Source organism: Tetrahymena thermophila (assembly GCF_000189635.1).
Source record: "Tetrahymena thermophila SB210 genomic scaffold scf_8254716, whole genome shotgun sequence".
NCBI classification, from domain to species: Eukaryota; Ciliophora; class Oligohymenophorea; order Hymenostomatida; family Tetrahymenidae; genus Tetrahymena; species Tetrahymena thermophila.
The window spans coordinates 705417-730258 of record NW_002476481.1 but is presented as its reverse complement, the minus strand read 5'-3'; the positions used below and the strand labels follow the sequence as shown (position 1 = coordinate 730258).

At 22.4% G+C, this 24842-nt stretch overlaps 11 protein-coding genes across 11 annotated transcripts in view; 7 read left to right on the top strand and 4 right to left on the bottom strand. All coding sequences in view use genetic code 6, as the record gives it.

Moving 5' to 3' along the window:
* Positions 1-1271: 1271 nt before the first annotated feature.
* On the top strand, positions 1272-1841 carry TTHERM_000104989 (hypothetical protein; the record flags this gene model as incomplete). Its single annotated transcript, XM_012796632.1, has 1 exon — positions 1272-1841. One exon carries the CDS (start codon positions 1272-1274, stop codon positions 1839-1841), a length of 570 nt encoding a protein of 189 aa, XP_012652086.1.
* A 1740-nt stretch (positions 1842-3581) lies between these two features.
* Positions 3582-4406, bottom strand: TTHERM_00104960 (transmembrane protein, putative; the record flags this gene model as incomplete). Its single annotated transcript, XM_001012248.1, has 1 exon — positions 3582-4406. One exon carries the CDS (start codon positions 4404-4406, stop codon positions 3582-3584), a length of 825 nt encoding a protein of 274 aa, XP_001012248.1.
* Positions 4407-7058: 2652 nt separating this feature from the next.
* On the bottom strand, positions 7059-7658 carry TTHERM_000104959 (transmembrane protein, putative; the record flags this gene model as incomplete). Its single annotated transcript, XM_012796631.1, has 1 exon — positions 7059-7658. The coding sequence occupies one exon, from the start codon at positions 7656-7658 to the stop codon at positions 7059-7061; it is 600 nt and encodes a 199-aa protein (XP_012652085.1).
* Positions 7659-8295: 637 nt separating this feature from the next.
* Positions 8296-16148, bottom strand: TTHERM_00104940 (hypothetical protein). The gene is made up of 9 exons (XM_001012246.3): positions 15472-16148; positions 14312-14682; positions 9891-11748; positions 9600-9824; positions 9471-9520; positions 9272-9411; positions 9112-9213; positions 8910-9059; positions 8296-8851 (listed from the first exon to the last, which is right to left on the bottom strand). The coding sequence occupies exons 2-9, from the start codon at positions 14560-14562 to the stop codon at positions 8784-8786; spliced, it is 2844 nt and encodes a 947-aa protein (XP_001012246.3). The 5' UTR covers positions 14563-14682; positions 15472-16148; the 3' UTR covers positions 8296-8783.
* TTHERM_00104930 (hypothetical protein) lies at positions 12925-13386 on the top strand (the record flags this gene model as incomplete). Its single annotated transcript, XM_001012245.1, has 2 exons — positions 12925-13079; positions 13353-13386. 2 exons carry the CDS (start codon positions 12925-12927, stop codon positions 13384-13386), a joined length of 189 nt encoding a protein of 62 aa, XP_001012245.1.
* Positions 16149-16214: 66 nt separating the features above from the next.
* TTHERM_000104939 (transmembrane protein, putative) lies at positions 16215-17738 on the top strand (the record flags this gene model as incomplete). Its single annotated transcript, XM_012796630.1, has 4 exons — positions 16215-16364; positions 16425-17204; positions 17269-17370; positions 17446-17738. The coding sequence occupies 2 exons, from the start codon at positions 16215-16217 to the stop codon at positions 16794-16796; spliced, it is 522 nt and encodes a 173-aa protein (XP_012652084.1). The 3' UTR covers positions 16797-17204; positions 17269-17370; positions 17446-17738.
* On the bottom strand, positions 17367-17765 carry TTHERM_000104938 (hypothetical protein; the record flags this gene model as incomplete). Its single annotated transcript, XM_012796629.1, has 1 exon — positions 17367-17765. The coding sequence occupies one exon, from the start codon at positions 17763-17765 to the stop codon at positions 17367-17369; it is 399 nt and encodes a 132-aa protein (XP_012652083.1).
* Positions 17766-18254: 489 nt separating this feature from the next.
* TTHERM_000104937 (transmembrane protein, putative) lies at positions 18255-18719 on the top strand (the record flags this gene model as incomplete). Its single annotated transcript, XM_012796628.1, has 1 exon — positions 18255-18719. The coding sequence occupies one exon, from the start codon at positions 18255-18257 to the stop codon at positions 18717-18719; it is 465 nt and encodes a 154-aa protein (XP_012652082.1).
* Positions 18720-20338: 1619 nt separating this feature from the next.
* TTHERM_00104890 (ubiquitin-conjugating enzyme) lies at positions 20339-21749 on the top strand (the record flags this gene model as incomplete). The annotated part of the gene is made up of 7 exons (XM_001012241.2): positions 20339-20463; positions 20536-20603; positions 20662-20828; positions 21040-21170; positions 21247-21346; positions 21489-21557; positions 21633-21749. The coding sequence occupies 7 exons, from the start codon at positions 20339-20341 to the stop codon at positions 21747-21749; spliced, it is 777 nt and encodes a 258-aa protein (XP_001012241.2).
* A 1249-nt stretch (positions 21750-22998) lies between these two features.
* TTHERM_00103890 (endoplasmic reticulum vesicle transporter) lies at positions 22999-24605 on the top strand (the record flags this gene model as incomplete). The annotated part of the gene is made up of 7 exons (XM_001012240.3): positions 22999-23088; positions 23165-23303; positions 23365-23468; positions 23635-23909; positions 23990-24176; positions 24339-24446; positions 24513-24605. The coding sequence occupies 7 exons, from the start codon at positions 22999-23001 to the stop codon at positions 24603-24605; spliced, it is 996 nt and encodes a 331-aa protein (XP_001012240.2).
* A 184-nt stretch (positions 24606-24789) lies between these two features.
* The window catches only part of TTHERM_000103889 (transmembrane protein, putative), a gene marked incomplete at both ends in the record, with an annotated part of 261 nt that continues 208 nt past the window's right edge, over positions 24790-24842 (top strand). Inside the window, one exon of the mRNA XM_012796627.1 lies at positions 24790-24842. This exon is cut by the window's right edge and continues 208 nt beyond it. Within this exon, the coding sequence (XP_012652081.1) occupies positions 24790-24842 (53 nt within the window).

Here is a 24842-nt window from a genome sequence, read left to right as displayed (position 1 = left end):
CTTTATTCTTTATATATTATTAAATGTCAAAGAATATTTTATTTTGTGGGAATGGTATCAAAGTCAAACATCTAAAAATTTTTAATGATAATTAAATGATATTCATTCAATTTTGTAAATAAATCTTCTATAATTTTTAAAATTATATGTGATTTTTGAGTCAAGTATGACTTCTATACAATCAATATAAGAATAAAATTATTTAAAAATGTATGATTCTTTAAGACTTTAGAAATAATTATAAAGAGTTTTCCATATAAATATAATTAGCAAATCAATCTTTTGTTTGTCAAACAAAATGTATTTTATAGACTTTTTTATTGATCAATCAATTTAATTACATTCGATCTCCTTTATTATTAATAATTCAAACTCTTATTAACTCAATATTTTTAAATTTTCCAAATTTATTTATGTAAAATAGATTGAATTAAAATAAGAATTTTTTTTATTGATTCAATATTTTTTATAGAGCATATCAAATTAAAATAAAGAGCAGAAATTAATAAAAATCATTTTGTTTTAAATGAAGAAATTTCAAAATTTTATACTTTGATAAATGAAAAAAAAATTTAATATTTAATAAATAAAATAAATCAATAAGATACAAAAATTTTTGAGTGTTTAAAGAACGTCTTAATACAAAAAGTAATAATAATAATTTTTAAGCTGATAGAGTAGATGGTTTTAAATTGATTATTGATATTAAAGCTAATTAATATGTTTTTAATAGTACTTAATTAATGTCGATAATCCATTTTTTTATCATAATTCTGAATCATTTGAATGACTAAGCAAGGACTAAAACAAATTTTAGTAGAATAAGTCCATTAATATTTTAAAAGAATTCTTTTACATTTAAAATTATAAATTAAAGATTAGTGATTAGATAAGATATAGCTGATGTTGATTAAAGAGTTGCTAATGTGATTAGCAAGCTCACTGATAAATTATAAAAGTGAGTATGCGCATCAATAGAATCACTAATCAAATGATTTTGATCAAATATTTGGAAGAATAAAATAAAATAAAATTTAAGGACATTAAATTATAAATATACAAATAAATTATCAGTTAATATTTGCGCATTTTTGTTTGTGTGTTAATATATATTTCGTTCATTTATTAATTTATTTATTTTTATAATTTGCTTTCACTCTACTTTCTTCAAAATTTTCATTAAATCTAATCTTCCTGTTAATCTTCTAACTTATATCATTTCGGAGAGAGCAAACATTAAATAGAGAGTGATCAATAGACATAAAATTTCGATGCTTCCTTCAACAATAAAGAAAATATTTTGTCCTGAGTAAAAGAAACACATTCCCATATTTCTATTTCTCTTAGCAGCAGCGTAAGCAACAAAGAAGATTTTTAAAGCTAAAGTACACAAGAAGGCGAAAAGATTACTATATTTTAAGGCAGCTTTGTCCCAGTTTCTGACAGCAAATAAATTAGTTGAAATGTATATAAATCCAGAGATGAAAGAAAACAAATAGGGCAAAAACAATTTATTAATATCTGAGCAATCACTTGGAATATCAGCTGCTTGCACTATCATCAATACTGCTCCAACTATTTAGAAAACACCCATGAAAAGGTCAACGAAAATGAAAATTCTTAGAAGAGATACCAATTATTTGTTATCTTTATAAATCCTTAGACTTTCGCCGTTGTTGCTATTTAATTCCTCGTTCATCTAATATTTTTGTTAGTTTGTTATGTAATTTAATTAAATTGGTTTTTAAAAATTATATAAATAATAAAGGTCACTTGTTCCTTAATTAGATATTATACTATCTATTTATCTATTAAATTAACTATCCTCAAATTATTATTGATATTTCAATCAAAATTATATTCATCAAAAAGTAATAAAATTAAACATAATCAGGAAGGCTGATGACCAATGTTATATAATCTTTAATGTATGATATCAAATTAATAGATTGTGAAATGTTTACTTTATTTTAGTTAAGGCTGTATCCTTAATTATTATTTAGTTAATCCTGTTATAAAACACAAAATGATTACTAAAAAAGATCTTTAGTAAGATACAAATATTACCTAAATCATATTTACAATTTTTGGATCTAGAATTTGGCAGTAATACTTTTTAGAGTTATAGTTATATTTTTAGAAATGATTAATTTTTAGTATAAATTATTTATATCACTTATAATATTTCAATCGATACTTTCTTTCTAGATCCAAATAAAAAATCTACAATTTTTTTTGCTATATCATTTCTAATTAATAAAATTTTTTCTGCGCATTTTCTTAATATCACAATTTTGAAATTTAAATTTCAAATTAGCCTAATTAAATCTATTTCCGAAATCTGGATTGTGATGTCTTCATATTTTTATTTGTAAGTAAATTGTTTGTTTTATTAAAGGTGTAAAATAAAATTTTAAGTTAATTTTTTTTATTTTAATCACTTAAGTTACTATAATTTAGTTGTTTGAATTTATTTCTTCTTCTAACTGATTTATATAACCATTTTGTTAATTGCATTATTCTATACTAAAATTAAAAATTATTCTTAGTAACTAAAAGCATTATTTTAATAATATAACCAAATTAGTTTAAAGAAATAAATATATTTACATCAGCTTGCTACTAAATTTTTAAATAATTTCAAAAAATAATATGTATTAAAAATGCAAAATATTCAGCAAAGATTAACTTGATAGAAAGACATTTAATAAAAAAATTTAAGCAAAAATTACAATTTCACACATTCATTAAAACTCTATCACAATTTTAATATCTTAATATTAACTAAGAAATCATTTGTAGAATCAATGAATTATAAATATTATAATAAAGTTAAATCAAATACACCATTAAAAATAATTTTAAGTACAACACTAATTTAATACAATTATTCAACATGAAATGATAATTTCACTCTTTCATTAAAATCATAGTAAATATTTTTATAAATTCAAAACTATGAAACCATATGCTAACTTTGATAGATAAATATAAGTTGTAGTTAAATACACCATAAGAGCAAAAATTATAAAATGCAATTTTAATTTTTTAAAAAAATTCAACTTAAAATGTTAATTTCTCTAATAACTGTAATAATATTTTAATTCCTTTATACTATCTATGAAACAAAAAATTTTGATAATTTATTAAATCAAATAGTGCTTTTAAAACTATAAGAAAAAACTAACTACAGTACAATATTATACATTGATTTGAATATATTAAGAGCTATTTAAATAGTTAAAAGAAGGTTTTACTCAAATAGAAAAATAATAAAACCAAAAACCTATTTTTTAAGTGAAATTATTAAAATTGTAATCAAAACTATTAATTTTAAATTAAAAATTTAAACTTATTTTATAAATGATATTTATTTTTTACTAAAAACCAATGTTTGATTAAACCAATTAGGATATTTAAGATAAGATTTTATAAACGAAATATTTATAGCAATTATAAATAAATTTAATAAAATAAAAAGCAAGCAATCGAAACAAACAACTAACTAACAAGTAAATAAATAAAACATTTTTAAAAATATTTTAATTTATAGTAAGAATTTAAATAAATAAATAGATTTATCAAAGTTTCTTTTGTAGTGATAAGATAGAAGGTAAGGTTTTTATATTTTCTTTTTTTTCTGTAATGGCAACTTGTGCTTCTGATTCGTTGAGTTGTTGTAAAACTGCTAAGGGATTTAAATTTTATTCAGACTATTACATAAATTTGTGAGGCATTTTATCGATGTAGTTTCTCAAATTTTTCATTGAGAAATATATACAAGTCAAATAAACTATATCAAATATATGTGCGGTGTATTTTAAATTGAAAAACCAGAAAGGAAGCACTGCTTCTGATACTAACTTAGTTTCAACAAAAAGCAAAGAAGCATCACAAAAATAAGATCCTACAAGCATTTTCTTATCGATTACATCCCAGAAGGATAAGGTTGCGAAACTGAACCCAATAGGCATCAAAAGCCACATAAAGACATTACCTCTAGGGGGAAGAGCTCTTTTTGTAGCTTTAATATCGCAATATTTAACTACTTACAATCCGCAAATTGATGCACAAAAGAATGCATTTTTCATATTGAAGTAATCAAGACTCTTCTTAATATTTTCATAATATCTAGAATCAGTATATTCCAACCACATGCTTTGATAGTAGAAGTATAACTAAGGCAAAGAAGATCCTAAAAGCAAACCTGCTACAATTTTAGGAGTATTTTTAGCAATGTTATCTCTCATCTTTTCGACTTATCTTCTTGCCAAAATATTAAAGTTTCTCTCTTCATTGTAAACCTTTTCTTAGGCTGTACCTCTTTTAGGCTTTTGGAAAATATCTCTTTTATATCTCTATGCTTATTCTTTTACTTTTCTAGCACAATTAAATAATCTATTCATTTTATTGCTAAATAATAAACTGTTTTTATATGTATTTGTAACACTATGTTTGTTTAATATATCTATCTATCTAACTATCTTTCTTCTTTAAAATTGCTTTTATGAAGATTTAAAAGATTTTTTTTTCTAGAAACTTTTAATGCAAATATCAATAAAAAACAAAAATTAAACATGAAAATTTAATTAAATTTAAATAAAGGCCATAATCTCAAAAAACACTTACAAGTAATTTTTTTTTTCTATTATAAAATTTATATTTTTTAATTTATCTAAATAAAATTAAAAAATCAATTTAATTTTTATTTTTTAAATAAAAAGATAACCTTAAAAATAAAAATGGAGAAAATCAAATTGATCTGTTTAACTTTAGCTTTCTTAGTTTTTTATAAATTTTAATACACATTTCATATTTTAATTTAATTTAATTTTTTGTTCATCTCCCTTTTTACATCAGTTCTATCTAGAAAATGAAAGATTAAATATTTATACAAAATAATATGCTTACTTATTTAAATTTAGAAAAAATCATTGGATATTAATTATTAATTTAGGTAGATATAATTTTAGTTAAGCTAAATTTAAAGTATTTAGATAGATAAATTAATATTTCAACAAAAATAACAAAAGAATGGAGTATTACTAATAAATTCATCCTATTTTTTTTGTAGAAATAAATTTAAATTATTAATATTCAATATGAAGAAAAATTAATTTTTTTATTTTACATAGTTTTGCTATTTACTTTTAAAAGCTTTGCTCATTTCGTTCTAATGTAAGTAAATGTATTTTTTTTTCAAAAAGCTTACATTTATCAATTCAGGTAATAGAAGATTTGTTACAATTTAATCGATGTCTAGTATTTGTATAATAAATTCTTATATCAGATTACTTAACTTTCTACCATACAAATTTTTTAAATTAAAAATTTTGAGATATTTTGCTTTGAAAATAATAAATTCGATCAAGGATAATATTATTAAATCACTCAGGATTAGTTGATTGATTTTTAATAATTTTTCCACTTTACAAGAGCAAAGAAATTTTTACAATTAAAAATATTTTGAGTGCTTAGTCTGTCTGATAAAGAAAATAATTAGACCACAAGACGATAATTCTTTAGAAACTAATAAAAAAATTTTTAGAAATGAATTGTCAATTGAATTAGTAAAGTATTATAAAATATTCATGTTGAGATTTTGCTAAATTATTAGTAAATCAGCTTCTTTAAAGTTGAGTAAATTTTAAATATTTCATTAATAATTGACTACTTTTATAGTTTATTAGACTTCTACAGGCCTAAATTAGTTAAAGTGTATAAAAGATTAAAGAGGAGTTAAGAAAATCTTAACTCTCCTTTAAAATTCGTAAAGTTAAAAGGTCATCCAAAATTTTAAAATAAAGAATTTTACAAAAAAACAAGCAAATTAAAGCGAAAAACAATTCAAGACTTATAAATTAAATATTGATTAAACATATTATTTAGATTTATTTATTTACAAAATAAAATTCATTCTTCGCTAAACCAGAAGAAACCACCAAATAAACTAACAAGACACACTAAAATAGTAAGTAGTACAAATGAGCTAAGAATAATACGAGAAGTTTGAAGACGAGATCATAGAAAGCAATTGCAAAATAATTAATGAAAAGGAGTAAAAAAGTAAAAAAGTTATGAAGAACTTAGAGAATGATGAGTCTTTACGTCAAGATGTAAGCGTTGAAATATATTCAAATGAAGAGCAAAGAAAGCAACTTGCTGAAGAGTAAAAGTAAAAAATAGACCAAGAGAGAGAAGATGAGAGGCAAAAGAGGATTAGCAAAATTGTCTCGTTTGTATTTGGAGTTCTCCCAATCGTTGTAATGGTAGGCATTTTCATCCTCTTTTCATTAGATGACAAAATAAAAAATAGAGTAATCGACATGTTCGCCAACATAAAACAACTTAACTTCGAAATATCTTTTTACTTAATTATTTATGGAGCTCTTCTCATTTTCTTGAGTTTCCCCTACCTTATTTTTGAAATGAGTCTAGGATTTACCTTCAGTTTCCCAATCGCTGTATTTTTTGCTGTTTTTGCTAAAGTGATAGGAGAGATAGTTTGCTTTTCACTCTCAAGGTATGTTTTCAAGGATCTCTGTTTATAATTTTTAAGAATGAATGAGTATTTTATAGTCTTAGAAAGAGCTGTTAAGAAATATCCTTGGCTCGTTTCTAACCTTCTTAGGGGATCTATATTGGTTCCATTATTTGTTGTTAATTTTGGTTCTGGTATAATTGACATTACATTTACTCAATACATTATTCCTGCTCTCTTATGGGGAACTTTATACTCTATTTTTGCTGTTCTCTGCGGTTCTTAACTTTTAAACATAAAGGATGTGCTTGCTAATGCTGCTTTTCCTCAAAATAAAACCTTATTCTTCTTTGAGCTAAGTATGGTTATTGTCAGTTTGATAATTATGATAGCCATAATCTGGAAATCTGGTTAAATGTATGAAGACATTCAAAAAGAAATAAAAGAATAAATGATTATGGAAAAACAGCTACAATCTACCAAAGCCATGGAAAGTATTACCAATATTAACATAAAAACAAACAAATAAAACTCATCTATCGCTTCTTCCTTGGTTGAGTGCGCTGATGAAGAAAATTCAAAGCAAAGTAGAAAAGAAAAATAAAAATAAAAAACATTTGATGCCTTTTAAATTGCCAACAAAAAACTAGATTCTAATAATATAAAAAATTTTTGAGTTAAAAATTTGTTGATCAAATAATTGTTTGAATTAAAAAATTAATAGATTTTAAAATTTGCAAGAAAATTAATTGGTTAATTAATTAATAAAAAATAAGTAATCAAAAAATTATAATTAGTTTCGTTATTGATTTTAAAAAGTTGGATAAACAAACATACAGATAGCTTTGATAATATTATAATCATCAGATTTTACATAATTATTATAAAACTTTACTAAATCAAAATAAATAATTAATTAAACCAACTTTATCTATATTACAAAATCATTTAAGATATAAAAAATCTATCTACAAATTATCAAACTTCTTATTTATATATTTATATTCACTGAAGTTTTATATTAGAAGAATTTATTTCTCTTTGCATTTTCCTTTTTTTTCTTTTCTTCATTTACAATAAAAGTTTCAATTTCAGATCTATCTTTAATTGTAGTTTTAAATTATTTTTGCATTAATAACGATTAATTGTTAATTAATTTATTTATTTATTCATTCATTTTTAAATTTGTTCCAATTTAAATTTATTTATTTTTTTAAAAATTAGCTTTTTACTATTTTTATTTTTTGAACTTTGATAATTTCAAATTCAAAAATAAATTGTTTTTTCAAGAAATTTGAACTGAAAAGAAATATAAATCCTTATCACTTGTTTAAAACTAATTTAAGATTATAAAAATATGAAAACCGAATCAACTTTTTATGGAAATAATTTACAAAAAATGTTAAATTTGAGTAATATGATTTGAATAACAATGTATTCCATTTTAAGCTGTTTTTTATTATTTAAAATTGATAGTAAGCTATATTTGATTTCAATCATATTTAACAATTAAAAAATAAAAATTATATACTAAATAGGTAAAAAATATTTTAAATATTTTTCAAAATCTATTTAAAAATTTTTTAAATATTATTTAAACTACTCTAATAAATTCAAATAATTTTAGAAGTTTAAGTGAAAATTTAAAATAGTAAAATGTAAAAAATAATATTCACACTTTATTGTTTTATTATACATAAAAAATGTTAAAAAAGTAGCAAAAATTTAAAGTAAATTATCAGAAAAGTATTTCTAAATATTTTGAAATAAATTAAATTGGAAAAGTGATTTTTTATGTTTAAGTTAAAAATAAATATTAGAAGTGAAGTACAAAATATTTTGATTAAGTTACTAATGATATATGATTATGATGAATATAAATAAATACGTTTAAAGTTAATTTAATAAGATTAAAATGATTGTGGTCTCATTTATAGAATGATTGGAAGTTTTATATTTTATTTATTTATTTTTTTGTTTTGTTGTTTGTATTAGATACAAAAAAGTTAGGAAAATATGTTTTTATATTTTAATGTATTTATTATCTTTGAGTAAATTCTTTAGCCAATTTATTTATTTATGTATAAATAAATAAATTGGAATTATGAAGTTATTTGGTTATTTAATATAAATTTGAAATTAATATTTTACAATTTGTTTTATTTTTATTCCCTTCTCATTTAACTAAGATTTGTGATTAAATTCTATCAAATTAAAAAAGGTTTTGTTTTTCTGAAGTGTGTTTGGTTTATTTGTTTGTTTATTTATTTATTTCATATTTAAAGAATTATTTCTATTATAATCAATATTAGAATTTTTTCTGCATTTATTGTCTAGTCATTCTTGTGTTGCTCTTGTAATTAGATAATTCTTTATTTTAAATTAGAAATCATTTAATTTGAAATAATTAAGAATAAGATTTATTTACATCTAATGATTTCGGCAAGATTTTCGTCTTTCATATTTAATTTATCTAGAACTTCATCCAAATTAAAACTGTATCTCTGCAAGAGCATATTCATGTCAGAAAAAGTGAATTTGTCAATTTGCTTGCAAATTTTTTCATAAATTATGGTGTCTAATTTGATTTGAATTGTTACTTACAAATTTATTAAAATTATTAAATTTACACTTAGGACTGTCAATAGATCCTTGGTAAACTCTGTTGTTCATGATAGTTTAGAAATGTTCAGTTCTGTTTATTAGCATATCTTTGTTTAATTCTCTATAAGCTAATTTGTATAAGAAAATTTTAATTGTTGCATTTTTTAAAAATTTGATATAAATTACTTGTTTCATGAAGTTAATAAGGAGGAACATCAGCTTAGTACTGATGACCAATTGATATTTTATTTTTTTGTAGCTTCAAAGCCCAGAAATCGTTAACATTAAAAGCTTTAGGTGGTGCTTGAGCTTCCTTCTTCTCACGTCTATTTTTAATTTTCAAAATTTAAAATGATGTTTATAATATTTAAAGTAAATTTTTTACGCCAAAATTGCATCGCATTTTCTGCATATTTGTTTCTCACTTAGGAATTACTATTTAAAAAAAATATTATGTCAATTTTTATTGCTTCAATAAGATTTAATTGTTATTTGAAATTAATTAATATTTTACCCCTTTTGTGCACTTGTTGGAGCACTTCTTGCAAATTAAAGGTAAAGGAATTTCTTTTTTAGTCTTGTTAGATTTCTTTTCATCTAGCTAGTTGCTTGTTCCTTCTTTCGAGCTCTATTGCTGATTTGATGATTGTTAATTTTAAGAAGACATATTAACCTAAGGAGTGGTTTAAGGAGAATTATTTAAGATCATTTCTTGGTTAGAGTTACCATTGCTATCATCCTATAGATTTTTGATATTTAATAAATAATTAAAATATGAATTAATTCGTTTATAAATCTTATTTACATTCTTTGATTTATCTTAAATTCTTTTTGATTGTCTGACCATCTTTTGGTTTCTAATCTCATCACTGTATTCCTCATCTAAATTTTAGTCTTTTTTAGAAAGCTTTGAGTATTATGATTACACGTGGTTGCCATTTTGGTATGTGTTATTTGTACTTCTTCCTTGAGACTAAGAAGATTCCTATCTGAAAAGCTCGTATTACTGCTTGATAGCTTTATTTTTAAGAGTTTCCTATTCTAAAAATTCTGATTATTTAACAGGAACAAGCTTCAATTAGGTGATATTATTGGTATTTGTTGTATTGATGCTATTTTTTGTTAAGTTATTTTCTAGATTATTTGATGAAGTTTACTTTTCTTTAGAAATTCTCTTAGATTATTTCAGTAAAGAAATATTTTAACTGCTTTAACTAGAGTTTTCTCTTTCTACTCTCATTGGATTATATTTACTGCTGTTAGTAGATTTATTTTTGTTGTTGAACTAGCTTAGCTATTTACTGTTAGATTAGGTAAATTACTAACTATTTGAATTACTATTCAAATTTTGCAAATCATTTTTTCTAATTTTTAACTCAATTAAGTTTTGTTTCTTAGAGTTAGATTGTTGGATTCTTTATTATTATGCCTATTCAGTAATCAGTTGTTTGAAGTAATCCTACTATTTTTGCATATTTTCATCTGTCATATGATTTGACTCATCATCTATCACTATTTCGTTAGGTTAAGAGCGGTTAGCTTTAAAATTATTTTCTTAGATATTTGCAGAATCTGCTGCGTTTACATTTTCTTTTTTCTGATTTTTAAGTAGTCTATTGAAAGTTGCTTCATTATTCTTTTATTGATTTACATTATTAGGTGTGATGTTTAATTAATTTGAACATTGGTTATCTTCACTGCTAACATCAACAACGTTTTAATTAAGCAGTTACTAACGTTAGAGTTAAATATGTTATTAAAACTATTATTGTTATTAGAGTATTGCTTAAGGGTTACTAGAACTGTCATTAGAAATTTGCTTAGCTTGAAGATTAGCATTCATCAAATTTTATTTTAAATCCTATTAAATCATATTCAAGTTATTATTTTACTCTATTTGTTGCAAGCGGTTTTAGTAGTTTACCATAGCTGCTGCTGTTTAGGCATTGGTTAACATTTAAGGCGTGGCTTAAATTTATTAGTTGTTGATTCCAAGCTATGTCATAATGTTATTATTGTTATTGTTGTTGTTATTTTAAAGAGAGTTCAAGCCTTAAGTCATATTATATTGATCAGTAATTAAATTATTTCCATTTATTTAACTAAAATTAACTTAATTTAATTGGGTTGGATTTTGCATTAGAAGTTGAGATGCATTTGAAGTTTATCCATTGTTTGCATAAGGAAATCCATTCATTTAAGATTAGGCAGCAGGTGTAGCTTGAGTCATACCAAATTAACTCATTTACTACTACTGTTTATTAAATAGTTAGTTGAAAGCTTGTGTTTATTGTTGCTAAGCTTACTGCTATTGCTATGCTTATTAATTTTATTGGTTTAGTAATTACAATTAAGCAGTTTGTGATGCAGGTAAATTGAACCCATAAGCATTCATATACTAAGTTGTTGCAGGTGATATACCTGAATATTATAAAGTGGAACTGGGATTCACAGCTGTAATTCCATTAGGTGTGGCCAAAGAATTTTGGTATTACTACTAAAATAATTATTGTTACTGGAGCTATTATTATTGTTATTATAGTGGTAAAGAGACATTCATAGGAGTAACTAAGTATTATGAAGGCATTTGCATTTAAGTGAACATTGAAGAGGGATCAACATAACTCTATGAGAATGTAGGCATATTGAACATTGTAGTACTTCTATATAATTAACATAAAAAATTATTATATAAATGTCAGAATTAAAATATTGTGTTTGATTATTTGGGTTGATTCTTTTAATTTAAGATAATCCTTTATCTTAGTTGAAAAACGTAAATTTTAGCAATAAGGCTGGTGGGAAACATGAAAAATTTATATTGATGATGGCTTTTTTTATAAAGTTTATTGAGTTTTAATAATATCGGTTCTATTTTCTGAGACACTTTTTAAAAATCAAAGACTTATCAAGCAAAAAAATTTGTATCTATAAAATTTAAATGTAAATAGAAAAAAATCTGATATGAATTTTTTTATCTTTGAAATTTCATTAAAAAATTAATTAAATTTATTTAGCTTTTTCTTATTTCTTGAATTAAAAATTTAAAAAAAATAAATATTAAAATTATAGATTTTTTATAATTTTTGAGAGCAAGTACATTCATCCATCTAACAATTTTTGTGCAAAGAGAGAGAGAGCGTTTTAAAGTTTTTGACTTTAAATACTCAATTCAAATATTAAGTAAGCGATCCTATTAGTTTAAATCTAAATATATCATATCAACTTATTAGCTGGGATTAGAGCTTGATTTATTGTGTAAAACTAACATTTTTTTGTTTTGGATTCAAAAAAACGAATATTTCTTTTACTCTAAGTTGCTTTGAGAATTTTTAAGCTGCTGAATGAATCTAAACGATTTACTATTCCAATAAATAATTATTGTAATTTTTAAAAAATAGACAAATTTTTAAAAGTATTAATCCTCTATAAAAATCTATTGATTCAATATAAATTAAAATAGTGCAAAGCAAATTCAATGAATAAGCATTGTGAAGAAATATTTTGATTCTTCTAATCTGATATAGTTAGAGCGTCATCATTGTTTGCTTTTATAAAGCTTTTTTGCACCATTAACTTATTATTTTTAAAATTGTAAAATATAATCAATTATTAAAACTTCCTATTTTCTATTTACTGGTTAAATGTCTCTCAGTCTGGCTGCATTTTTTATTTTTTCTTATTATTTATTTGGCAACGAAGATCAAGTTAACACATTATATTTATCGTAGTGGTATAAAAATGTATAATAATCAAATGTTATACTCACTTTTGCTCTTTATCCTAGGAGTTATTTTATTTGCAAAATATGTAAGTTTTTTCTAAAACTGTAAGAAAGTATGTGGGGACAAATAAACTATGCTATAGTGGGAATAAAAAAGAGAGAGAGAGACAAATCAAGCTGGAATTATGAAAAATTTAAGTCTTCTCTCATAAAAATTTTTATCTCAGATCCTACTAAAAGAGTGTAAACAAGCATTTACTTACTAATATAGTAAATAATAAAAGAAAAATTTGATTATGTGAAAGGTAAAAGATAAAGAATCAATTTAAATTTATTTACTCTCTAAAGTTATTATTAAGAGATTTTATATAGCTTTTTTTAAATTTATTTAATTGTTAGGAGTGATGAATTATTAGAAAGCATACCTCATTTTTCAATAAAGTTAATAGATTTTTATTTTTTGTTTAAAAATTTTTAATATTTTATATAGATGCTTGATATAAGTTTTCTTTATTTATCTTGCTTATTATTTTATGAAAACAGGAAAAGTTCTTCATTTTTTTATTTATTTAAATGAGAGCACAAAAAATACTCCGTTTTAAATCATTTATATTCTATATCAGCAGATAGCATCATAAATTATTCTATAAAAATATAAATAAATTGAACACTTTGCGTTTCAATATAAATCTTATATTCAGGTAGAATCGCTTATTATTTTAATTTCAATTTTCCCAATAAAAATACTTGAATTTGATTTATTTTGAGGATATAATGTTTTCTTTATCAAGACACGAAGCGATTATAATAATAAAATTTAAGTAAGTTAGATTCATGTAAAATAAATTCTCTTAAATTGAGCAAATTTCAATACGAAATCCTTTTTTTTTTGTTAAAGTAGTTTGCGTTTTGAAAACGTCAAAAATTTAAACACCTTTTTAAAAATAATTAAATCAGCATAAGCGAGTAATCAGGTAATTAATTTCATTCTATTAATTGTAATTATTCAAACATTTATGTATTAGTAGTTATTTCAGTTGAATAAGTTTTTGTATTTTTGATATTTGAAAAGTGCTAATAAATTAAAATTAAAGGAAAAGCCTAGAACTTAAATGTTTGTTCTTAAATTTGTAATAAAATTGTAAATAATATTTGACTGCATTTTTTATAATTTCTTAGCAAAACCATATATTTAAATTAATTTAGGTTTATTTTTAATTTTTGCTTATCTTTACTATTAAATTTACTTTATCTTTTCTCTAACAAATACTCATAAAGAGTAAAAAAACTCTTAAAAATTAGATTGGAGACCCATATTTATATGTTTTTCAGTTAAAAAAAGTTAGCTGGAGTTCAGATTGCAGAATCACTGCTTGAATTTGGCTGAATTTAGACCCAAACTTTGCTTAAAAAACCAGTAGAATTGTAAAAAAAGTGTTAAATTTGGTTTTAGATTGCTTAAATGTTAATGATTATGTTAGTTTATTTATTTATTGTATTACGCAGTATAGGGAATGGAAGTATTGATGTTTGCAGCGAGTTAAGTCTATGGTTAAGAAGGATTTTAGCTCGTGATATTTGTCACATTAAATTCAAATTTAAATTATTGAGAGGGATTATTTATTGTTTACATGGCGTTGGGGTATTGCAAATATGAGCTCAAGCCTCCTACTGTCTGACCACCCCCCGCTCCTGCTTGTTACTGTTGCAGGTTATAAAGCTACTGTATTTAGCTTAAATTATGATTTATCATACTTGTTTGCTACTTTAGGATTCAATTAAGGTGTTTTAAAGAGGGATTTTTAGCTTTCTATTTTGGATATGTCACAAGGAGAGTTTGATTAGAGTCTATGTTGTTCACAAATTAATTGGTCTATTAGATATTGTTTAAAATAAATGATAAACAATTAGATTAGCTATAAAAATTGTAAGTCAATAAATGGTATTAATTTGATAAAATTATGAATTGCATTAAATTTAAATTCAATTAATTGTCTTAATCTATAAATTATAACTAAATTATCGATCATTAGCTTACAAATTAAGAAACAGTAAAAGGAAGTAGTAATATTTATTGTCTTATTTCTGAAAAAACTGATTGGTCAATTATGTATAATTAGTATTTAATTGAATGAGTAAGTAAAAATCTCTTCAATACAGTTTTTATAAAAATAAGTTAAGTAATTCCTTATAATATTTATGTTGTTTTGATATGACTGATTTATTTATTTATTGATTTATTGTATGAGTGGAAGAGAAAAGTGTCTTTCTTCTAGTTTAAAGTTAAAAAGTAATTATTTAAGAATTGAATATATGATTTTAGTTAGTTGCTTGTGATGTATGATGCAATGTATGTAGGTAGGTAGATGAAAAAATCAATAAATCAATCAATTAATTAATAAATAAATAAATAATAAATAATATCATTGTATTTGTTTTTTCACTCACTCACTTAATTTGTATTTGAATTAAATAAATAATAGCTAGTTGGATATTTAAATATAATGATTAGTTATTTGTATATTTATTAGTGGGTTCCAACTTAGCTAGGGGGCAGATCCTTATATTTTATACAAGATTTATCCGTCCAATTCTTGTGTGAGAAGGACCAAGAGCAGTTTTGTTATTGAGAATTATAGAAATTATGTTTTGATTAAGTTACTTTAGAGGATTGGAGATGATACTATTTTATCAGTAAATGAATGTGTTGTTATTTAATATTTTAGTCGATAATCTGTTTCTATCAGAATCTCTTTTACTTTGCTTATTTTTTTTCTTTTTCTTTGATTTTATTTGCGTTTAAAATCAATTAATTATTATTTTTTTAAATTATTTATAAATTTCTGAAGCGATCTTATTACTTTAATCTTTCTATCTCACTTTTACCCATCTCATCTTTCACTCGCTTCTTCATTCAATAAATAAATAAATATTTGAAAATTTCTTCATACAATATATCAATAATTTAATTACTAAATAGCTAATTTCATATTATATTCTTATAAATATATCAATCACATTTCTACCTACTCGTTCCTCTAATTGTCTCAATCGATAATTCGCAATTACATTTCATCTATCTCTCTTTCCATTTCTTTAGTCAACAATCCCAAGCCTTTTCACTTAAGATCATAAATAATTTGACACTAATCTAGATTACTTTGATAATAATACTCAATGTTTTTTTCCCCTCCCCAGCAAGAAGGATTTACTTGAGAAACGTATTTAGTTGACTATTAAGTGATGAGTTGTTAACTTACAGCTTTTGTTGATGCTACTTTGCTTTTAGTTGATTTTCGGAAATATATTCTAGGAGATTTAAATGCATTAATATGTTTTTTCTTGTTTCTTAGCTATTTAGAGAATATAAATAATATTTATTTTATTTAAACTTGTGTCTATAATATGAGGAGAGTTCTCACAAATCCAAATACTAACAATATAGCTGAGATTTACTTCTGCATGTACAATTTTATAATGAGGAGGAATGTGAGAGCATAAACACAATAAAAAGTAGTTTTGAATGTTATAGACAGATAAACACACATGCATTAAGTAAAAAGGCTTAATTATGTAGTAAGAGTATAGAATTGTTTTATTCGTACAATTTTATAGCAATTGATAATTAAAAAAATACTTGATTAAATACGAATGAACAATCATTCCAAGCCTATTAAAGAAACTACAGTAAAGTTGTATAATTTTTTTATATTTATCACTCTTATATTCTTTTTATCTTTTGGTTTTTTTTTCCACAATTGCACAAAAGTTGCTCTCTTTCTGTCTCTCAGTCTGTCTATCTCTCTGCCACAACAAATAAACAAATAAATAATAAAAAGAAATTTAAGATGCAGTGAAGAATAAAATTATACAGAAAATCCAAATAAAGATTAAGCTTTGCTTGTAATAGAAAAACTTGGAGTGCAATAAGAAAATCGTGTTTTAAGATTAAAACGAGTATTCTAAGAGGCAGATTGTGCCTTTTGAAAATAGATTCAGCTAGAAATTAGTGCTGTCTCTTTGCCTGATGCATTAAAAAATTTTGAAATAGATAGATTTGCACTTATTCTTTCTAGTTAAAATATAAAATCACATAACGAAACATTGATTACTCCTTACACTTTTTTATTTTATTTTTCAAACATCTAAATCTTTTTACTCCTCTTTGAATGATACTTTCTTTAAGCTCTATATTTGAACAGCCCCAAATACTCACTTAAACCTGCAGCTCGTATTTGCTTAAGTGAAAATTTGCAAAAAAACATTGCTTAATAAGATTATAAATTTAAAAGATTACATTTATTTCGCTTTAAGTTTTTGGAATAATTACCACCACTCTTTTTTCTCAGAAACTCTGTATTCTGTAAAAAGTAAGCTCTTCTTCACCACACAAATGTAGTTTTTAGTTTATCATATTTAATTAGAAGTAACTTATTAACTTACTTCAAAATATTACTAGCATCCCTTTACTAACTCATTATTCTATTTGAGCCATCTCTTTCCGATTTATAAATAGCCATTGCAAAGATTTTCCTCTTCATTTTTTGCTTAAGTTATTCACGTAAAATTCTTTAAATTTACTTTTCTCATAAATTTAAGATTAAGAAATTTCCAAATTTTATTGCGACTCTTCAAGCCTTCATCGAATACATTTATTTTGAATTGGCCTATCACTGCTGTTTCATTCTAAATCTATTTCCTATTATTACTGCTCGATGTATTACATAACGCTTAGTATCGCTATAAGGTGTCATATAACCAAATATTTATTTAAATTTTATTTGATAAGACGACTTCACTGACGAAGTAATTTTTATAAGGTGAATAATATATTTTTTTAACCTAGAATGCAGCACGGTTACTAGATAATAAATAGAATAAAATCTCTCTAGATTTTTAGATAGTCAATTGATCCTATGAAGTACTCCCTTTTTCTTATTTTGTTTATCCTCTCATTAGATCATTCTTTGGATAATTATAAAAGTTCCTTTGCTTTAATCTTATTTTTCTCTATGTTTCTGATGACTTCTGATTCAAAAAATGAAACCAGTTATCACACAAACATTCATAGCAGCTCTCACTTTTGTTGATGCTTTGGTTATCTCAAATTACTAAAAAGCAAGTTTCAATCTCATCACAGAAAAATATAGCAGTTATAGATGATGAACTAAAGATATATTTGGCATGAATTTCCTTCATATTTTCTTTAAAGCTCTCTGATCTGAAACATTTTCTGGCAAATATAAATATTTATTTGCTTTCAACCTTAATGATGAACAAAATATCTTAAACGTTTTTAAACATTTGAAAAGAGTAACATAAATTGGAGCATAATTAACTGAAGAAAGTAGATAAGTTAAATGGTAACTGAGGAGAAATACTTGCAAAATTAAAAATTAAAACTAAATATATTTAATTTAGTTTGTTTGATTGATTGATCGATCGATGCATGAAATTACCACGTAAGGTAATAAGGCCTGTATTTAATATTATTTTTAAATCAACACAAAAATAACAAGCATTAAATTAGCTTACATAAACACTGTTTATTTAAAAACCACATAGAAAAAATATCTTACTAATTTTCAAGAATAATATGGAATAACTACGCAGACTATAAGGAGCCAAGTATCTTGGTTGTAGAAAATATCTTAAAATAAGATGGTACTTGGAGGTGTAGAACAGACAAATAATTAAAAATTCAGTTGTAAACCAAATCATAAAATTAACTAAAACTCTATTAAATTATTAAAAAATAAATAAAATTTATAAAGACAGAAAGTCAAATAGTTAGACCCTCACCCCTATTCTATTTATATTTTTCTTACTTAGAAAACAAGCACACTATGTTTCTTTTAATAATACGTTTATATCTTCTAGTTTCTAATTTTAATTTTTCATCTAAAATGAAATTTCTTACTTAACACATGTTTTTCATGTCTATTCAAAATCTACAAAATTATTTTTAGACATATTCGAAAATGATATGGTCAAAGCTGGACTGTATTTAATTTGAATTTGAATTTATTGGATAAGAATTTCAAAGAGTTAGATAGATAGATACGTGATATTTATAAATAGTAATTTAAATGACAAAGAAAATCCTTTCAAAAGGGAAAAAGCTTAGTATTTTTTATTTTAGTCTTCATAAAATTAATATTGATTAATTAATTAATTTTATTTTTTTATAAGATTACATTTTGAATGTTACAATTCCTTTAATATAAATATGGAAGTGAATATTATTCAGCCTGTATATTTTTCTATTGTTTTTTAAGGGTTACTCCCTAAGTTTAGTTAAACCTTAATGCATTATCGTTTCTTTAAATTAATAAAGTATTTCTGTAAATATGCTATCAGCATTTAAGTAAAACTTATAAAAATTATAACCATTTGAAAGTAGGAGCTCTTATTATATTTAAATGAGCTTAATTACAAAAATGTAATTTCAACCAGTAAATAACAAATGATTAGTTAATTTCACCAGTATTTTATATTATAAACACTATGAAAACCCCTTCATTTTTTTGATAAAACTTTTAAAAAAATAATATCAGATAAAAAATAATTAGCATAAAATGATTACTCAAAAGAGCTGAATTAAACATTTCTTTGTACCATTATACTGCTTTTAATCATATTTTTTGATTAGTTGTTTGAATTCACAAATATTTAATAAACTCTGGCTATTTTTATTTTAAAACAGCTATTTTATAATCTAAACAATTAAATTGTAAATTTGGCAATTATATTAGGATTATTTGCTACAAGTTATTCACTCATATTTACAATTCATTTAAATATTAAATAAAATTCTTTTTAATAATAAAAAAAAGATAAAATTTTAAAAAAATCTACATCATTTAAATTATTTAGAAGATTATTTAAAAATTAATTAAAGTAAATTTAATTTAAAAACAAAACCTAAAAAATTAAAAAGAATTTTTAATATAAAATTAGCAATAAATAAAATTGATTATTTAAAAAATATATTTCATGAAAAAAATCCACATAAAATTATTTTTTTATTTCAGATCAAATTCTTATGATTAGTTCTAATTTTATTTAAATGATTTTGTCTTATATTTATTGAAGAAATTTTCTATATAAGATATCTTAAACTAAATAGAATTTAACAAAGATTACTAAGAATCACTAAAATACACTTTTTAAAGCATATTTAAAATTTATTCCAACAATAATAGAAAAAAATTATGTTTAAAACTAGCTAATTTTAGATATTTCAACATAAAAATATCTTTTTTTAATTTTATTCATATCTAAAAAATAGTGTTTCTATACTTAGAATAATATTAATGATAATAATTATATAAACACTATTATCTGATTACTGAAAGTTGTTATGGTTGGTTTAATAATATATTAAATTATTTTTTGCTTTTTAATTAGTATTAATTAATATAAATATTTGTTATTACTTCCACAAATTTCAATTTAATTCAAAATACGCACATTTATTTTGATTATTACATTTTTTTCTTTAACAAAACGCTTTTTTGAATATTTCTATGGATCTTAGTTCATCTGACAGTCTTTAAAAAAATTTGAATGACATTTTGATGCATCTTTCCCCTTCACTTACTGATGCTATCACAAACACCTAATTGCGAAATCACACAATCCTCTTTGAATAGTATATGAATTATTATTTTCAAAATATGTACTAAATTATAATAGTTTCTTTTTTATCTTGCATACAAAACAGTAAGCTAGTCTAAACCTATGGAACGCACATAGGAACGTATCTAGTTCCATAGTTCGATGATATAAATGGTATTAAAATTATCAAAAGCAAGCAAGTTATTAAATTGAATTTCAAATAATAAATTAGTGTGGCATGGTATCATATTTGTAAGAAATGGTTTGTATAAAAATGGGAAATTTAAGTTTGAAATGACATTTCCTTAAACCTTTCCACTTGAGCCACCTTAAATTACATTTAAATAGCAGATTTATCATCCATTAATTGATTATGAAACAGGAAAGCTTGACTTAAAGGTAATTAATCTATGTTTTTTTTACTAACATACAAACTAACTAAAAAAATAAATTAAAAGCAGTGCACTTCTTATTCAAAAAGCAAAATTATTAAAAATTTAAAAAATAAACCAAAATCTAAAAAAAGATTTTTGAATGTTTGAATGAAAAATTGAACACTCGCATATCACACACAGACGTATACATCATTTATTTAATTTTTTATAAATAGAAACTTTTTAAAGAATGGAAATATGGAAGCACTCATTTAGTATATACATTGATCAATGAAATAAAAAATATATTTCTTGACATACAATACTATTAAATTACAGATTCTTATAATTAATCAGCAGCTTTAGCGTAAACCCTTTTCTAACAAAATTATAAATTTCATCTTTTGAATTAAATTCGTTGAAAATTTATTCTTTAAAATTAGATTCACAAATGATATTGAAACATTTGTAAAGAATGTAGTTACTTCCGTGAACTCTTCCGTTTAAAATATATTTGAAAATGATGCAAAAACAAGCCTAAGAGTAAAATATTTATTAAATATTATTAATTTCTGAATGAAAATTAGCTAAAAAACACACAAAAAAAATAAAAATTAAAACCTATAAAAAAGAAATTAAAAAAATAACATATATAATAATGATTAATTTAAAATATTTCAATAAGTTCGCCGAATACAATAGTGTTCATGAAAAGATTCATAAACAGCTTTCAAATATAGCTTCAGATAAAAAAGTATTTAATTAAAAAATAAAAATATTTCAAAACTTATTTTATGTATTTTACATATATATATATATATATATATAGCTTTCTTTCGAAGATAAAAAAAAGAGATTTATGCAGCAACTATTTTAGGTATCAGGAGAAATGAATGGAAATGATGAAAACTAATTAAAATAAACAAGCAATCAATAAAACATTTGACAAAAATTAATTTATTAATTAATATAATTAAATAAAACAATTAATTGACTTATTTTAAAAATTATTAAAAATCATTGTAAATATTTATATTTTAATTAAATTAACTTTTTAATTTTATTCATAAAATTCTATAAATATTTTATATCTAGATTCAAAATCAAGGTATCTATTCTTCGATTATTTTTTAATAGGATTCAATAAGAATAAAAAAATTTTTCAATTATTAAAGATAAACAAAAAAATTAAATTAAATAGCATCTTTCATAATATTTTATTTTTAAATTTAAAGCTATTTAATTTACAATTATTTGTTAATTTATTTGGCTTTAAATATAATAAAAGAATTCTTCAATCATGAAGACTAATTTTATGAAAGGAGTTAATATTTTTAGGCAAAAAATATAAAAAATATGCAAATCATTAAAAAAATAACTTATTTAAATCTATAAAATTACAAAAATTAGAAAAAAATTAAGTATTCTAAAGTAACATTAAATTATTTATGTTAAATTTAAAAATTTAAAACAAATGAATATAAATTTTAATTTAAAATAAAATTCGTAATTTGATTTATATTAAAAAAATTATGCAAGAAAAATATATTTATCATAATATTTTTTATATAAAACACTTTTTTAAATGGAATAATTTATTAATATCTTAGAAATCAATTAAATTTAAGATTTTTTAATTAATTAAATAAATTTTTTAATTATTCTTGAACACTCATTTATGACATTATTTCCTCTAAAACTAAACACTCTTTCTTAGTAGGCTGATGAAGTAAGTATATAGATTTCTTTATTTAACATTAAATTTGGCTGATTTTTTTGTAATTAAAAAAATAATTTATAATTTTAATGGTTAAATTAAAATAAATTATAGTAAACCTAAATAAATAGTTTTTCAATAGAAATTTAGATTAATTAATTTTTGAATATAAAAATTTTTTTGAATTTATTATTTAATGTCCAAAATAAAAAAGTAAAAAATATTAATTTTTATAAAAATGAATTTAGCTATTTTAAAATGACTAAACTGATAGAATAATTCTAAGAATTTATTGATTTTTGAAAGATAATTAATTAATTAGTTATTTTATTTAAGATATTTTTGTGTAAAGAACTAATAACAATTTCTTATTATTGTTAAACAATCAAATTAATAAATATTAATTAAATCTTAACTTTTAGCTTTAAAAAAGTAAAATCTAAAAAAGTTAGTTGGTTTATAAATAGTTGGTATAGAAATGAGAGGATTAGACTTTTTCTAGAAAGTTAATTAGGATATTGACACTTCTACTGCTACAGGAGGTGTTTACTCCATCATAGCTTTTGTCGTAACACAAATTTATTCATTAATTAAACAATTTAAATCTAATTTGCTAAATATTTTTTTATATTAAAAATAAATAGGTTGGATTCATTTTATTCTGGAATGAGTTAAAGGATTATAGGACAGATTAAATGATATATAAAATGAGAGTTTAGTAATTAGAAGTAGAATCGGTTAAAGCAAATATTGACCTACATATATACGGATCTCCTTGCACTTGTATTTATTGAATTTAAGATATATGAAATGTCCTAAAATATTTTTTAACTTTATAAATTAGTACTTGCTTTGGACTTGCAAGATGAAGTAGGAAATCACACCCTTGACTACACAGACACAATTAAAAAAATAAGAGTCCTTAAGGATGGTACTGAACTTGAAAGCGTAAAAAATTTGAGCTTCTAAAAACAAAATTTATTAAAAAGCTAGCAAGATTCATAGTTTAATCTTTTAAAAGTTATAAAATAATGCTGAATAAATCATAGAATGAATTCATAAAATTATTAAAAAAGGAGCCTTTATGATTAATATTTAATAACTAATTTAATAGGGTTTTGGTGATGGTAATCCTAACTATAGAGGTAGCTCCCAAGAAATTGATGAAGCTATAGATGCAGTTAATAATGAAGAAGGTTGCAGAATTAATGGTTACATCAATCTTAAAAAAGTTCCTGGTAACTTCCACATCAGCTACCATGCAAAGATGGATGTCATGAACAGAATTGCAAGCACCAAACCTGATACCTACAGCAAAATAAATTTAAATTACAAGATTAATCATCTTGGATTTGGAGAAAACACTAATCATATGGCAACAATCTTCAAGTAAAATCTATATTTCAAGCTTTTGAAATATTTATTAAGAATAAGCCAAATTCTTACACGTATGAAAATTAATAAATTAGGATCATGGGCAGAACTTTATTTTAAGAAACTAATACCAATGATTATCCTCATGACGATACAAAATATATTAATCCTGGCAAGAACGACTATGATAACTACCTGAAAATTCTCCCATGTCGTTATGATAGTAACAAACTGCATATGTCTGTTAGCAGATATAAATATGCTATGTACAGTACTCACACTGTAATTAATTAATTATTTATTTATTTAATATAAAATTTAATTTAATCAAATAATGAGCTCGTTTAAAAAGTTTTAATATCCACTCGAAATCAATATTTTTAAATAACTACTTTGCTATTGCTTATTAAAGCTAATTAATATTATTTATTTATACATAAATAGCCTAAGTCAAGCACTGAAATACCCACTATTTTCTTTAGATATGAAATCTCTCCTATTAATGTTTATTACAGCACAAAATCTAAGAGCTTCTACCATTTCTTAGTCTAAGTAATTAATTGATTTTAATATTTTGAAAATTAATTTTAATCAAATTTTTGATTGATTAAAAATTAGATCTTTGCAATTGTTGGAGGTATTTTCGCAGTTATGGGAATTTTCAACAGTTTGACTACAGGAGTCATCTCTAAAATCTCAAAAAATCATTGATTAAATAATTTTTCACACAAATAATTTTATTGTATTTTAGTTAAATATTTTTTATATCTATTAAAATTAGAAAAAATATTTGAATATCAATCAACACTTAATTTGTAATAATCATTAAGAAATTCATTTAATTTTAGAAAAAGAATTCCAATTTGAATTTTTTTTATTTTAGGTTAAATAATAAATGAATTTATTAATTAAAAAAATACTTTTAATAAAGATAAATATCGTTAGTTT